This window comes from Ambystoma mexicanum, chromosome 2q, assembly GCF_040938575.1.
Source record: "Ambystoma mexicanum isolate Mex_15411 chromosome 2q, UKY_AmexF1_1, whole genome shotgun sequence".
NCBI lineage: Eukaryota > Metazoa > Chordata > Amphibia > Caudata > Ambystomatidae > Ambystoma > Ambystoma mexicanum.
Window position 1 is genome coordinate 706,247,834 of NC_090924.1, and position 12,151 is coordinate 706,259,984.

General features: G+C 42.7%; 1 protein-coding gene across 3 annotated transcripts in view; it reads right to left on the reverse strand.

Moving 5' to 3' along the window:
* Nucleotides 1–2,292: 2,292 nt before the first annotated feature.
* The window catches only part of XRCC2 (X-ray repair cross complementing 2), a 92,533-nt gene continuing 82,674 nt past the window's right edge, over nt 2,293–12,151 (reverse strand). For all 3 annotated transcript variants that reach the window (XM_069647927.1, XM_069647925.1, XM_069647928.1), the window contains exon 3: nt 2,293–6,645. In XM_069647927.1, coding sequence (XP_069504028.1) covers nt 5,921–6,645 — 725 coding nt within the window. In that variant the 3' untranslated portion in view covers nt 2,293–5,920. The remainder of the gene's footprint in view (nt 6,646–12,151) is intronic.

Sequence of the window (12,151 nt, forward strand, 5' to 3'; positions counted from 1 at the left end):
CACAACTGGTCTCTTTCTGGACTTGGACCTCTTTAGGATTTATAATAGGTGCCTTCTGGACTGATCCCACAATAGGTCTTTTCCAATAGCGTTATTCCAATTGGTCCCTCCTGAACCCTCGACTCTCAGGTTTCTCTACAGGCTCCTCTTGGATCTCTGCTGTCTCAAGGTTTCCCCCAAAAGGTCCTTCCTGGGCCACTGCTCCTTTACATGTCCCTCTGACGTTGCCCTCTACAACTAAGTGAATTGGAATCCCCCTCAATCCAGGGTCCTTGTCATGCGCTTGATAGAGTCACCCTCCATGACTCCAGTGTACCACTCCTGTAGGGGCTGCTGGTGATCAGCCCATGGTCATAGTGTGCCAATTTCTCCAGGAGTCTGGGATGTGCTGAGTATGTATTTCGGCTTGGCTCCCTCCTAGAGCCTTTCGAGGCATGACAACTCAGAGGCTTTCCTGACAAGCCTTCAGGGTCTGGACTGCCAGCAGTACGTGTCGCTCTATTCCAGACTATGGGCCTTTTTCCAGCACCCTGCCAGTCCTCCGAGTATCATTCTGATCAAGGGAGTAGTGCTTTGTACATCAGCATGCAACAGGATGCTCCCTCTACTGCTTAAAAGTCCCTTGTACATCCTTATTTGGCAGTAGTTTCTGTTTTTTCTCCCAGTTGGTCATTGCCCAGCCTGGTTTGAATCGCCTCTGGATATTGATCAGGATGTTGGGAGGTTTTAATCTTATTTGTTCAGTCATATCAGAGTACTGTACTAGGTAATTACCCAACAAGCTAATATCAGGGTTGCAAGGTTTGAAAAGCATCATGTCATTTGGCAGCATTTTGAAACTGGTTCTATTGCGCGATGCATGTTAGCTTTCCACAACGTCTCCTAATTTTAGTCTTGTGGCTCAAAATGTAGCAAACTGTGCGAGCATACACCCGCAATCACCTCACATGGATCAATCGGGTAAGTGGTAGGTGTTTCTTCCTCAATGTTACTTAACCCAAGCTGCTGTGCAACTTTGGCCCTAGAATCAGGACTTCCACTATGCAGAGAATTGTGGTACTTGGGTCCCAAGACTTTGGTGCCGGTTTAGAATGATCTGCTAAACCATTTTCAGCTTTCCTGCTTTGCTTATAATTCAGCAACTCTCATTCTTGGGCTGTTTTCAATTCTAGTGCAGTCTAACACCTTAAGGTTTTAAACTCGAGGACCTTCCTTGAAAGATGGCCCAATTGCAGCATCCAGCTGAATTCCTACCCATCCAACCTCTGGGAGGGAAATCGGTAGTGGCCAGATTAGCAGAGTCCCTGATGGCTCCCTTCCCTCCAGAAAGTAGGTTGGGGAGTTCAATTTAACCCAAATGTACTAGTACTCCATGTTGGCCCTGACAACAGACAAGGGGGCAGTGGAGAGATGCTTAGGATTATCAGTGAAAACAAATGTATTTGATGCACATGTACCCACATTGCTATACAGTATTTAAGTAAAGCGGCAAACAGCATGGCTAAACGCAACCTGTTACATATTCATGCATTATTCGGCATAACGTGTGTGCAATTACTTTCATGCTAAATATGCAACTTTGCCCAATACTGAAAATGAAAAATATTCTTGACCAACCTATTGGCTACAATGTGTGTAGGTTGAGAGGTTAATAAAAATGTATACACAGTACTGGGTTATAGTTTAAATGATCCTATTATCCTACCTAACATATTGCTTTGAGAAGGCCTATGCTTGGAATTGTACTCTGTGTTCTTTACTGAATACATTTTCATAAAATTAAGTCACGTTCCATATTTCTGGTCTACAAAGGATTTCTTACGGCTGACTTGTCATAGGTTTCAGCACTTAAGGAAAATATTGGCTGTACATAAATTAAGTTACTTTAGATTATTGCATGTGCTTATTTTTAGACGCCATTTAGGTACATGGGTACTATAGTACATGGGCAGTAAGTACTATGTTCAGTAATTACATTTGTCGAACATTTTCTCGATGTTCCTTATGCTGTACTCCTAATGCCATCTCTTCAAAACTTACAGGACTTACTGAAAATATTGCATGCATGTGCTGTAAAGATATGATCTCCAGCATTTGGTGGAAAGGATAGTCTAAGGCGTACAGGCGCACTGATGGCATCTGTCTCTGAATTTACTTACATAAGTCATTGCAATTTTGTCTTAATCCTTTTCCTATTTTTAAACAATATCTAAATATAGTTTCATAAACTGTACTGCAACTCGTCAGTTGTCGTACTATGCCCCTTTCACAGAAGTCACAGGCTCCATAAAATACGTACTCGCCCAATGGCTTTAATGGCACCTTTCGAAAATATCATGCATGTCAAAAATATAGATACATTCCACTTTACAACATTATATCGAAATTGCACCACCAGACTTTGAACATTTTTTCAAGCAGTAAAACGTTCACAGTAATTTGTACATGGGTGCCAATAAACTAGAAAATTAAAGCAGAGTTAAGCGAAATAGGCTATTAAAAAAATAAATTTAAAAATCAATTTTCCTTTTGGAAATGCCCATTCGAACAAAGCAAAATAAATGCACTTTAACTTTTTTAAATTCTGAACAGGTGCATTGATTGTTAACAAATTTGGCATGCTTCCTCAGATCAGTCTGCATCAGTTGGTGAAGATCCATGCTCGGGTTAGCTTCACAGCAGCACATATAACCAGTTTGCAATCAGTTCCGGTTGCTAGAACTGGTCAACACTAATGGTGAACAAACCAAAATAATGTATGAGATTTCTCAATGCCATTTATTTCTGAAGAACATTCTGGTCTACCAGTCTAACCCATGTCCTTGGGATGCATCTCAATCGGGCTTGCACTTATTGTAATCTTGGTGTCTGGTCACTTCTCATATACTCCAGCCACTGAAATGTTCCAGCCCCTATTGTGCAGGCACTTGGTGTTCCCCTGCATAACTGCTGTAAAGACGTTTAGGCATTCCGGATGACCATCTTTAGAGGGGGCATGTTCGTTGCTGTCATTGCTGGTTTGCTCTCCAGTGGCACTGAATGTGAGGAAAACAGTGGACATGTGCAGTTATGTATAAATGGCATTGCCATCTGGGTCCTCGTAGTCTTGGAAAGGACATTCTGCCCATCTACCATACATTGTTTTTGGTCATGTACTTGGACCAAGCCTTAATGGACATTTTGGTCCATGTTTGTGCATTCAGATTATTGTCTTAAGACTGGTAGACTAGGACAATCTCTAGAACTACTTAATGAGAAATCACAGAAATTAGATCTCTTTTATTAATAGCATAGATGTGAACAAATATAACTAATCACATTTAGCTGGAATGTGCACTTTAACTGACCTTTTATTTTGCGTTTAATCAATAAGATTGGAGAACTACAGATGTTTTACGCTAAATTTTTTATTTTTTTATTTGTTTGCATTTTTAAAGGGCTCACACAGCCCGCGGGCATCGAGGCGCTGTTACAGGAATTGTTTATTTTTTAGATGCATAATTGTTTTTTTTTGTCTTAGTTTTGTATTTATAACACGCTTAAATACCCAGAGGTTTCTAAGCGCGGACCCGGGAATCGAACCTGTGTTGCTTCGTGTTGTCTTGCTTCCAAGGCAAACACGTTGCCGCTGAGCTATCCTCCCGGGATGATATGCTTTTTATAGGAAATAAATGGAGTCCAACAGTTCTATTTGATTAAGGAAAGAAGAGGCAATATCTTCCACATATTAAATAGTTAGGTTGTAAGGTGCCATGGATGTCAAGGGTGGAGGACATTAGTATTTTAATGCATTGATGAAGGCATGCACACATTGGTATTTGGTTTTGGTGAACACATGGTAATGGTGGCAGGCGAAGGCTTCCAGGGTTATATAGGGGATATATGTACACCACAAGGTAAAGGTGTAAGGTGAACGACCCAGGAAGTGTTTGGGGGACATTTTTATAACGGGTTGCTCTAGGTATCCTCTCGTTTTCTATAAGCACCCATTCTGGAATGATGATACTTTATCTATGTGGTGGATTCTGTATGAAAACTTTATGAAATCCTTTTATATGGTAATGTATGAAATTGATTTATGGTTTTTGTATCAATCATGAATATGTATTGGAACCCTGAAGACCACCACATTGGAAGGTTGAAACACGTGTTGGCATACTACCATTAAATATTACTGATACCAATGCAGATATACACCACCTAAGTTAACAAATTTAAACTTCAACTAGGTACCAGCTTGGTGGGGGTAGAGCCTAACGCTTAGTGACACATTTTGAATATGTGACAGATCACATGGCAAAAGGAAAAGTGGGTCCTCTTCAAAGACCACAATATCAAGCAATTGGAAGGCAAGACAAGAGAAACTTATAATGCGTAAATCTTACTTTTAAACAAGGTTAAGTATCACTACATTGTCTTGGGAGGATAGCTCCGGGGCAACGTGCTCGCCTTGGAAACAAGACGACACGGATCAACACAGGTTCGATCCCGGTGTTTGTGCTTAGAAACCTATGGGTATTAAGCGCATTATACATCACCTATCATATCATAAAGACAAGCTTTTTACCTAGTTTTCAAAATCATGCCATAAAACCTAAGCCATTCATCAGCATCATGTTTTGGTAAAGCGCAGCAGGAGCTCTTGGCAGTGCGGTTGTGGGATAGTTGGTGAGCAACAGCCATGTTTTCCGGGGCTTGTGCAAGGTAGGGCAGCTGATGAGGTGCATCAAGGAAGGGAGGTAGTTCCACAACTGTGTTGTGAAGATGGAGAAACAATGACTGCAATTGTTATACATTTTAACATGATTTCGGTTTCTTATGAGAGAAGGAAAGAAACAATATTAAAATGAACAACAGCATTAAAATGTATTGTAGGAGAACCAAAACAAAATTAAAGGAAATTCATTGGCCAACAAATCACGTATTTGCACCAACAATTTACTTCATATTACTTTTATTTAAAAATACATAATTTCTTTTCTATATAGTTATGTAACTGTCATCCAATAAACCTATGTTCGAACACAACTTTACTGCACTGTGTTTAGGTTATATGGGGCCTTAAAAGTTCAGATCATGTTTTCAGAGGACCTGTTAAAGATAATCACTTGTATAGGCTCAATCATTATATTTCAATTTTATTTCCCGTACAATTAAATATTCAGTTAGGAAATTCAATAACTGCATCACCTCAAAACCAACAGTCGGAGTGAGAACAATGATCAGTGTGTATTCTTTCAGATAAACTGATTCCAAAGTGTAAAAAAGCAGCTACTTGCGAGTCTGACACAGGAGAAAGAACATTATTACACTAGGCAATAGTACTCCCTAAGAGAAAAGGAGTACTATTGCCCAGTGTCATAATGTTCTAATGATTTGAAAGATTAGACACAGAAGTCAAAAGAATACGCTATAAAACAGATTTTAGGGGGATTTGTAATTTTCAAACCCTGCTCATTGAGATTTAAATAAGTCAGACTGACAGTCCTTAATGTTATTACATCCTAAAAATATGTATGTTGCTAATCCAATCACATTACACCTCTTCTTCGTGTAACAAATATCAGTATCACCTAAACAAGGAATATTTACTAATCTACTAGATTTTCTAGTAATGTGAATTAATAGGAAGAATTGTCACTCCAGCACAAGTCAACAAACGAACAATGTTTCAGCACACCAGAAAGGCAAGTTATCTTTCAGAATCTCAAACGATCACCACAGCAAGCAGTGAAAAGTTATATGCTGCTGTGTGGAGGCAGACCGCTACCCTCTAGCAATCCAAGCATAGAATAAAGTCTTCCCCCAAAAAGCTTCAACTTTTAATTGGTACTAGAAACAGCTGTGGTCATGAATAGTTAAGGGGTCCATTTTCCACATTGTCTGTGGTTCCTCTTGAAGCATGAAATGGATGCAAAATTTAAAAGAACTGAACTCCCCGTTCCAGGACACCAAAAGAATGCCTTGTGAAAGAGTTGCTTTTAATATGATTTGACGCAAATGAAAACCCAAGCTTGCTACTTTTACCGTCATCATGTTTGGAAAATATGATTCTATGCGTTACCATTTGCTGCCATGATTTACATAGATATGGCCTATAATCCAGGTCTGGGTTATATGGCTGTCGGTGTGAAACAGATGGTCCTTCCCGATTACTTTGGTATTTCTGCATTATAGTTTGTGTTGATGCAAAGAGAACCAAGTGGTATTCTTTAAGAAGTTTGTCCAGGATGTCCACACATTTCTTCAAATTGGCCTCTTGCTTCGGAATGCTCTCTCCACCGTTGTTTCGGTCTATCCAATAGAAAGCAGATATACTGTCCAAAATTAAAAGGCAAAGAGAAGGATGACTGCAAAACATACTCTCTAGTGAATAGAGTGTCAGTAGCAATTGGACAGTGCTGCTGCACAAGACAAGAAAAAATCTCCCAAGACACTGCTTCATTATTTCTTCTGTACTCTGGGATAATCGATGTTCCAAGATTGTAACCAGGCGAAGCATATCAAAGTGATAGTCGGTATCAATAAATAAGACTTCTACTTGTAATCCACCATCTGATTTTGGAATAATGCAACGTGCAATTAGATGATAGAGCATTTCTGTTTTTCCTGTTCCTTCTGGTCCATGAAATTCTACGACATCACCTGCCAAAATAACAAGACTATTTACTTGCAATAAGGACATTTACCTAGAGCCCCACATAGCAATACAAATAGACCCCATTAGACATCAACGTACTACTAAACAGAAGTGCAAACATTACCATAACAAACCAAAATTAGCACAAAACTCTGCCTTGCTTCAGCCATAATTGTACCAATACATTATATGAACAACGAACAAGTGAATTCACCAGTCTAAACATGCAACACTTTGCTGATAGTTGTAATCCACACCAATCACATAAAATAGCCTGTTTAAACATTTAGCAAGAGCACAACATGAAAGCGGCTAAATCAGTATTACACGCTGTTTTATGCATTTAATAAAAAGCCAATGCAGTGATTAGTTGACCGCTGTACGGGAAAAAGTTGAAGTTGCAAGCTATTACCCAGACACAAAAAGTCACTTGCCACTTCACTTCTAAACATACACACAGCACACCCTTTCGTACTCGCCAATTGTCCATTATCACTAGCCAATGGCTACTGTACATTGTGCACCCTGACTAGAGTGCAAGGACTGAAGCAGAACAGACATGTTTCCTCGTGTCTAGTATGGTAACAAGATGCGTGGGACACTGGGCATACTCTGATGAAATGGGAGTAAGCCCATACTGATACTTTCTTGTATATTACGCAGTCTAATTTTACTATTATAGAGGGATAGCGCGTACCATATCAGGTCAATTGTCTTACATTTATTCTACAGTTTTCTGGGTACTAGCAGGCCTGCCCAGTTATTGACCAGACTCCGCAGCTTGATCCCTAATAAACTCTATGTCAGTTTGTGTCTCGGGCTCCTGGCCAGCCACCCTCATTGATTCACACCCATCTTCTGAAGTAGTTTATTCTATATAGCAGGACAACAGCTTTTCCAGTCTGAGGGCCTAAGAGGGACAATGGGGTAATTTTGAGAAAAGGAACTACTCCACAGCCACAGGTATGGGACCCACCATCATTCCATTTTTCCAGGAAGGCTTCAATCTGGGATTGGCAGTGTCCACGTTACGAAGACAATGGGATGCCAACAAATCCTTGTGGGTGAAAAGAGGCAAAGACAGGGAAGGTCAGGAGTTGGTTAATCGATTGCTGAAACGTTTCTCACGGCAGACCTACACAGGTTTTGGGTTTGCCCCCCACCAACCCCTACCCCTATTTCGTTATTCAGAAATCTGGTTGATCACCTTTGGAGTCGCACCCCCCAGGGAGGAAAGCCATTTGCAGGGTGGCAACATCGACAGACCAAAATACCATCACAAGACATTGTAGACTCAATCTGCAAAGTCAAGAGGCCTGCGCCTTTGGGACTGGGGTGCAGAGTGTGCCACTCACTTGCCACTTCTGGAATATGGGATTATGAACAGGTGGTGGTTGGTGTGCATAGTATCTGCCGTCTTGTTATAGGCCCATTCTATACCTGAAGTGGGCATACCTCAAAAGTACTGGGACGAGGAAGAGGGACGTGGAGGTAATCTTCATTACTTCTAGTCGCACTCTTCCCAGTCACAGTACTTGGGTCCCACCTCTTCCTCACTGACTGACAAGGATGGGCCTACTAGGGTATTGGCAAGTAACTGGCATCAGGAGGGGGTACGCTCCCACGGAACAAGGAAGAATAATATGTGCGAGTCTGACTAGGCATGATGCACTACCTTGAACTGGCAGATAGGATTGGACAGATACCATCTTCTGGTTAATTAGAAGGGGAGATGGAATAGCCCTGTGGCAATCCACATACAATGGGTTCAGTCCCGAAATGGCTGGCGCACAGTAGGAGTTACTGTGCTATTCTCTCCAGAAACACCTGCCACAGACAGTGCACCATGAATAACTGTACCTGCTGCTAAACTTTTCTCTGTGATAAACTAAGCCCTCCTGCCATCACCCCAACTCACCCACTGAACATGGGTCTGGAGGAAGGGCAGGACATTTCTCCTCCAGAAAATGGATAAACTGCAGACATATTCAAAACTTGAGCAACTTATTCTGTCCTTTTTAGACTCTTGATGCAGGCTATGGTTCTTTCACTGTATGAACTCTGCTGCATTCTCGCTGGCACCTGTGTACATTATGGTACAGGTTCATGGACAGTGTCATCTTGGATTCTCTGGAACTCTTCTTCACACTAATTTGTGTGTGGAGGAGGGGGCAGGGGGTTGTTTTTTCTTGCTAGCTTGTGTATGAAATTGCCATTCAATTCTACAAGTCCCAAGATACAAGAGATATTCCCTTTAGTCCTGAGGCGAGGCAGGTCAACAATTGCCTTCACCAGATCCTCCTTTGGTCTCAACCCTTCCACCGAGAGCCCAGGACAGGTAGTCCACCCTGTGGAACTAGCATTTTTCAAGACTCAATGTCAAACCTGCAGCGCTGATAACGCATAGCTCCCACTGGAACCTTTCATCGTGTTCATCCAGACTGCTACCCCTGAAGTCAAGGATATCGTCTTGATAGCAATTTTACTCTCTCAGACTGCCAAATACCTAAAAGGTCTACGCAGACATCTGAACAGTGACATCAGCATAATGAAAGAGGTGCCATCCGTACAACAGGAAAGGAATTTTATTTGGTGGTATGGGGACTCAAGTTGATGAGATGGAAAGCTCTAGCACTGCAGACCGCTGACCTGAGCCAATTTATATTTGGTATGGGGGAACTGCTCTGCTCTCACATTCTTATTCAATCCGTGCAAGTCTATGGGGAGTCCTACAGGCTACCATGAGTGGACAGGATGCAATCAATAGATTTTATTACTTCATCCTTGACCAAACGCTTCAATACTTTCATTACTTCCTTCATAAGGGCTAAAGGCACTTCGCCCCTGCCTACCAATCACCTTTCACCAAATTGTAGCCACTGACTCATTCCTGGCCTTTTGCATATTTGGCTTTGCATGAGAAGCTCATTTCCCACTCCTCTTTCATAATTGATGTGGGCTCTGCCGCTTCCCCTTTCCTTCTACTCCTCTATCCCTTTCCCCATGGGTTGGGGTGCTCTAACCCCCACAGCCCTCTATCGCCTTGGTCATCCAGAACCCTAGTGACCGTCGCTCCCTTTATGCCAACTATAACTGAGAAATCTAGGCCATGCCGTTGCTCCCAGTCTCCCTCCAGTCGCCTCTGCTGCCATTGTGCCTCGATTGGCTCACTGCCTTACCCACCTGATCCACCCCGCCTGCCACATTCTCTTCAGAGAAATAGAGGGCGGACTGCACAGGCATTTGGTAGCTGACCTCTTCTGCATTTTGGCTAATCAAATGGATCAGGATGGTGTTTGGCGACCCTGGATTCAATGTGCAGAAAGCCCCCACCTTGGCAGTTACAAGGGCAAACTTCAAGCACTCACTCTTTCTTCAAAAACCTCAGGGAACAAACGGATTCCTTTTGGTTTCTGTTTGTCAGGAGCCTTCCGCACCATCAGGACCTATTCCTCTTTAATCAGATCCAAAATTATTCAGTTTTCTCCCACATCAGAGTTAACCTCCTTCCTGTCACCTGAACCTGAAATTTGCATTATACTCGCCTATGATGTATAAAGGCATCTCTGAATAGGCACTGGTCTGAACGATGACCCAGAGGGTCAGCAATGGAATGTGTTCTTCAGTCATTATTGGTCGGTCAACATGTCCTCTGCTCCGCTATCCACTAGAAACTAATTTTTTTTCTTCTGAAAAGAGCATACATTAATTACGGATATTACCTCATCTCCTTACTCTTCCTGATCAGAGACGAATCCAGAGGCATTACATGCATCAAGTATGCCTTTTCCTTTGGAGATATTGCAGTGGATGTGCCCTTTTTGCCCCCAACATATCCTGCAGGCTTTTGCGAGACACCTGGAGGGTATTCTCCCAAGCAGACCTCGAGAATCCCTCATTTAGGTGGTCCGGCAAGGGCTGATGCTCTGAGACCCCAAACCTAAGAGGGGTTGGGGGGGGGAGGGGGAGAGAGAGTTTCAGAGAGAAAGAGAGAAAATCACCTGGATGGAGGAGCCCAGGGTTGTGCTCGGGGGAAATACCCCAGGTAAGACGCAGTACTCTACAGAGGAAGAAGGAGAGGACAACGAGATCCTTGAGGCCTTTGTAGGCTGTAATGCATCTGCCTGCCATTGAATCTCTTACCAACATCCAACGACACCCTCTGTAGATAACCAATCTCCTAGGATCACAAACCCTGTTGCACCCATAAATCTCTCCCAGAAACCCTGTTTTCCTGTGTCCTACCCGATTACTCCCGGTCATTCTTTTCCACGCCACTCTAGATATTATTTTCCGAACTCCCAGTAAGCATGGACAAAACTGTACTTTTCTCATAATCCCTCCTATTCATTTCACACCCCCTACGCCCCTAGGACAAAGAATACAATTCCCCCTTGTATAAAACCTTCTCCCCATTATACCACGCAGAATACTCAAGAACTCTACCTACCCTGTTTTCCAACACAGACACGAAAGACAACAGACTAACAATAAAGCAGTTTAGACAACATGTACCAACCCAAGAGTGAGGGAAAGTCAGGCAATTAAGCAGAACCACACACCTGACAGCCCTTTTCTTTCCCTGCTGGGATAAAAGGTGGAGCAGAGAGCACAATACAAGCAAAGCAGACCGCCCAACGAGACAGCTATCCTGGCACAGCAGTTCAAGAGGAGGAGAAAGGCGGCGAGAACTCAAAGGAGGATAAGCAGAGAAGAGAGCTTGCCCTTTCCAAATCAGACCCGCGAGACCTCCATCGAAGGAATCGTAAGACAAAAATAGCTCAAAGTGTGCTGCAGCAGATGTCAAAAGTAAACGGAGCGTGCCCACTCCGATAAGCAGGACCGAGGGAGACGCCCGCTACCGTGGTACTGGCCTTGACTCCAGATACAAGGTAAGCCAAGTGGTTCATCACAGTCGGTGAGTCGAGGGAGAACCGATAAGAATCCGAACTGTGTTGAATGAAAGTCGCAAAGTGGCACGTCGAGGAAAGTTCAAAGAACTGTAAATTGTTAAGGGAAGAACAGCTGCAGAGGGGATTGGGAGACACTCTGTTTGATCCCATGTTGATTGAAACTACTGATACCAGAATGCTGTAGAAAAGCCGCCGGGAAAGGTCCAAGTGGTCATACACTGGTCTAGGAAGTGAATCCTGCATCAAGAGAAAGCAAAAGGAAATGTAAAGTGGCATGAGTAAACCCGACGGAGGGATGCCAATAAAGAAGGGCGAAGTCTATAAAGTCTCAAGAAACAGTGTATTGTCAAAAGTGAACCCGGAAGAGGGAGGTCCACAGGGAACGGTTTAAAAAGACATTAAGATTTATGAATGCCAAGGAGAAAATATCTTTGCAAAAGCCAGAGTGAACCAGACGGAGGGAGGCACACTTTTGAAAAGGATTTGAGCCCTGTAGGAGTACAATTTTAATTTCAACATTAGGACTCTACATTTCAACAGTTACTCATAATTTCAGCATGGACATTTCAGCGAGGGTTTGAACTTCAACTGGGGCCCA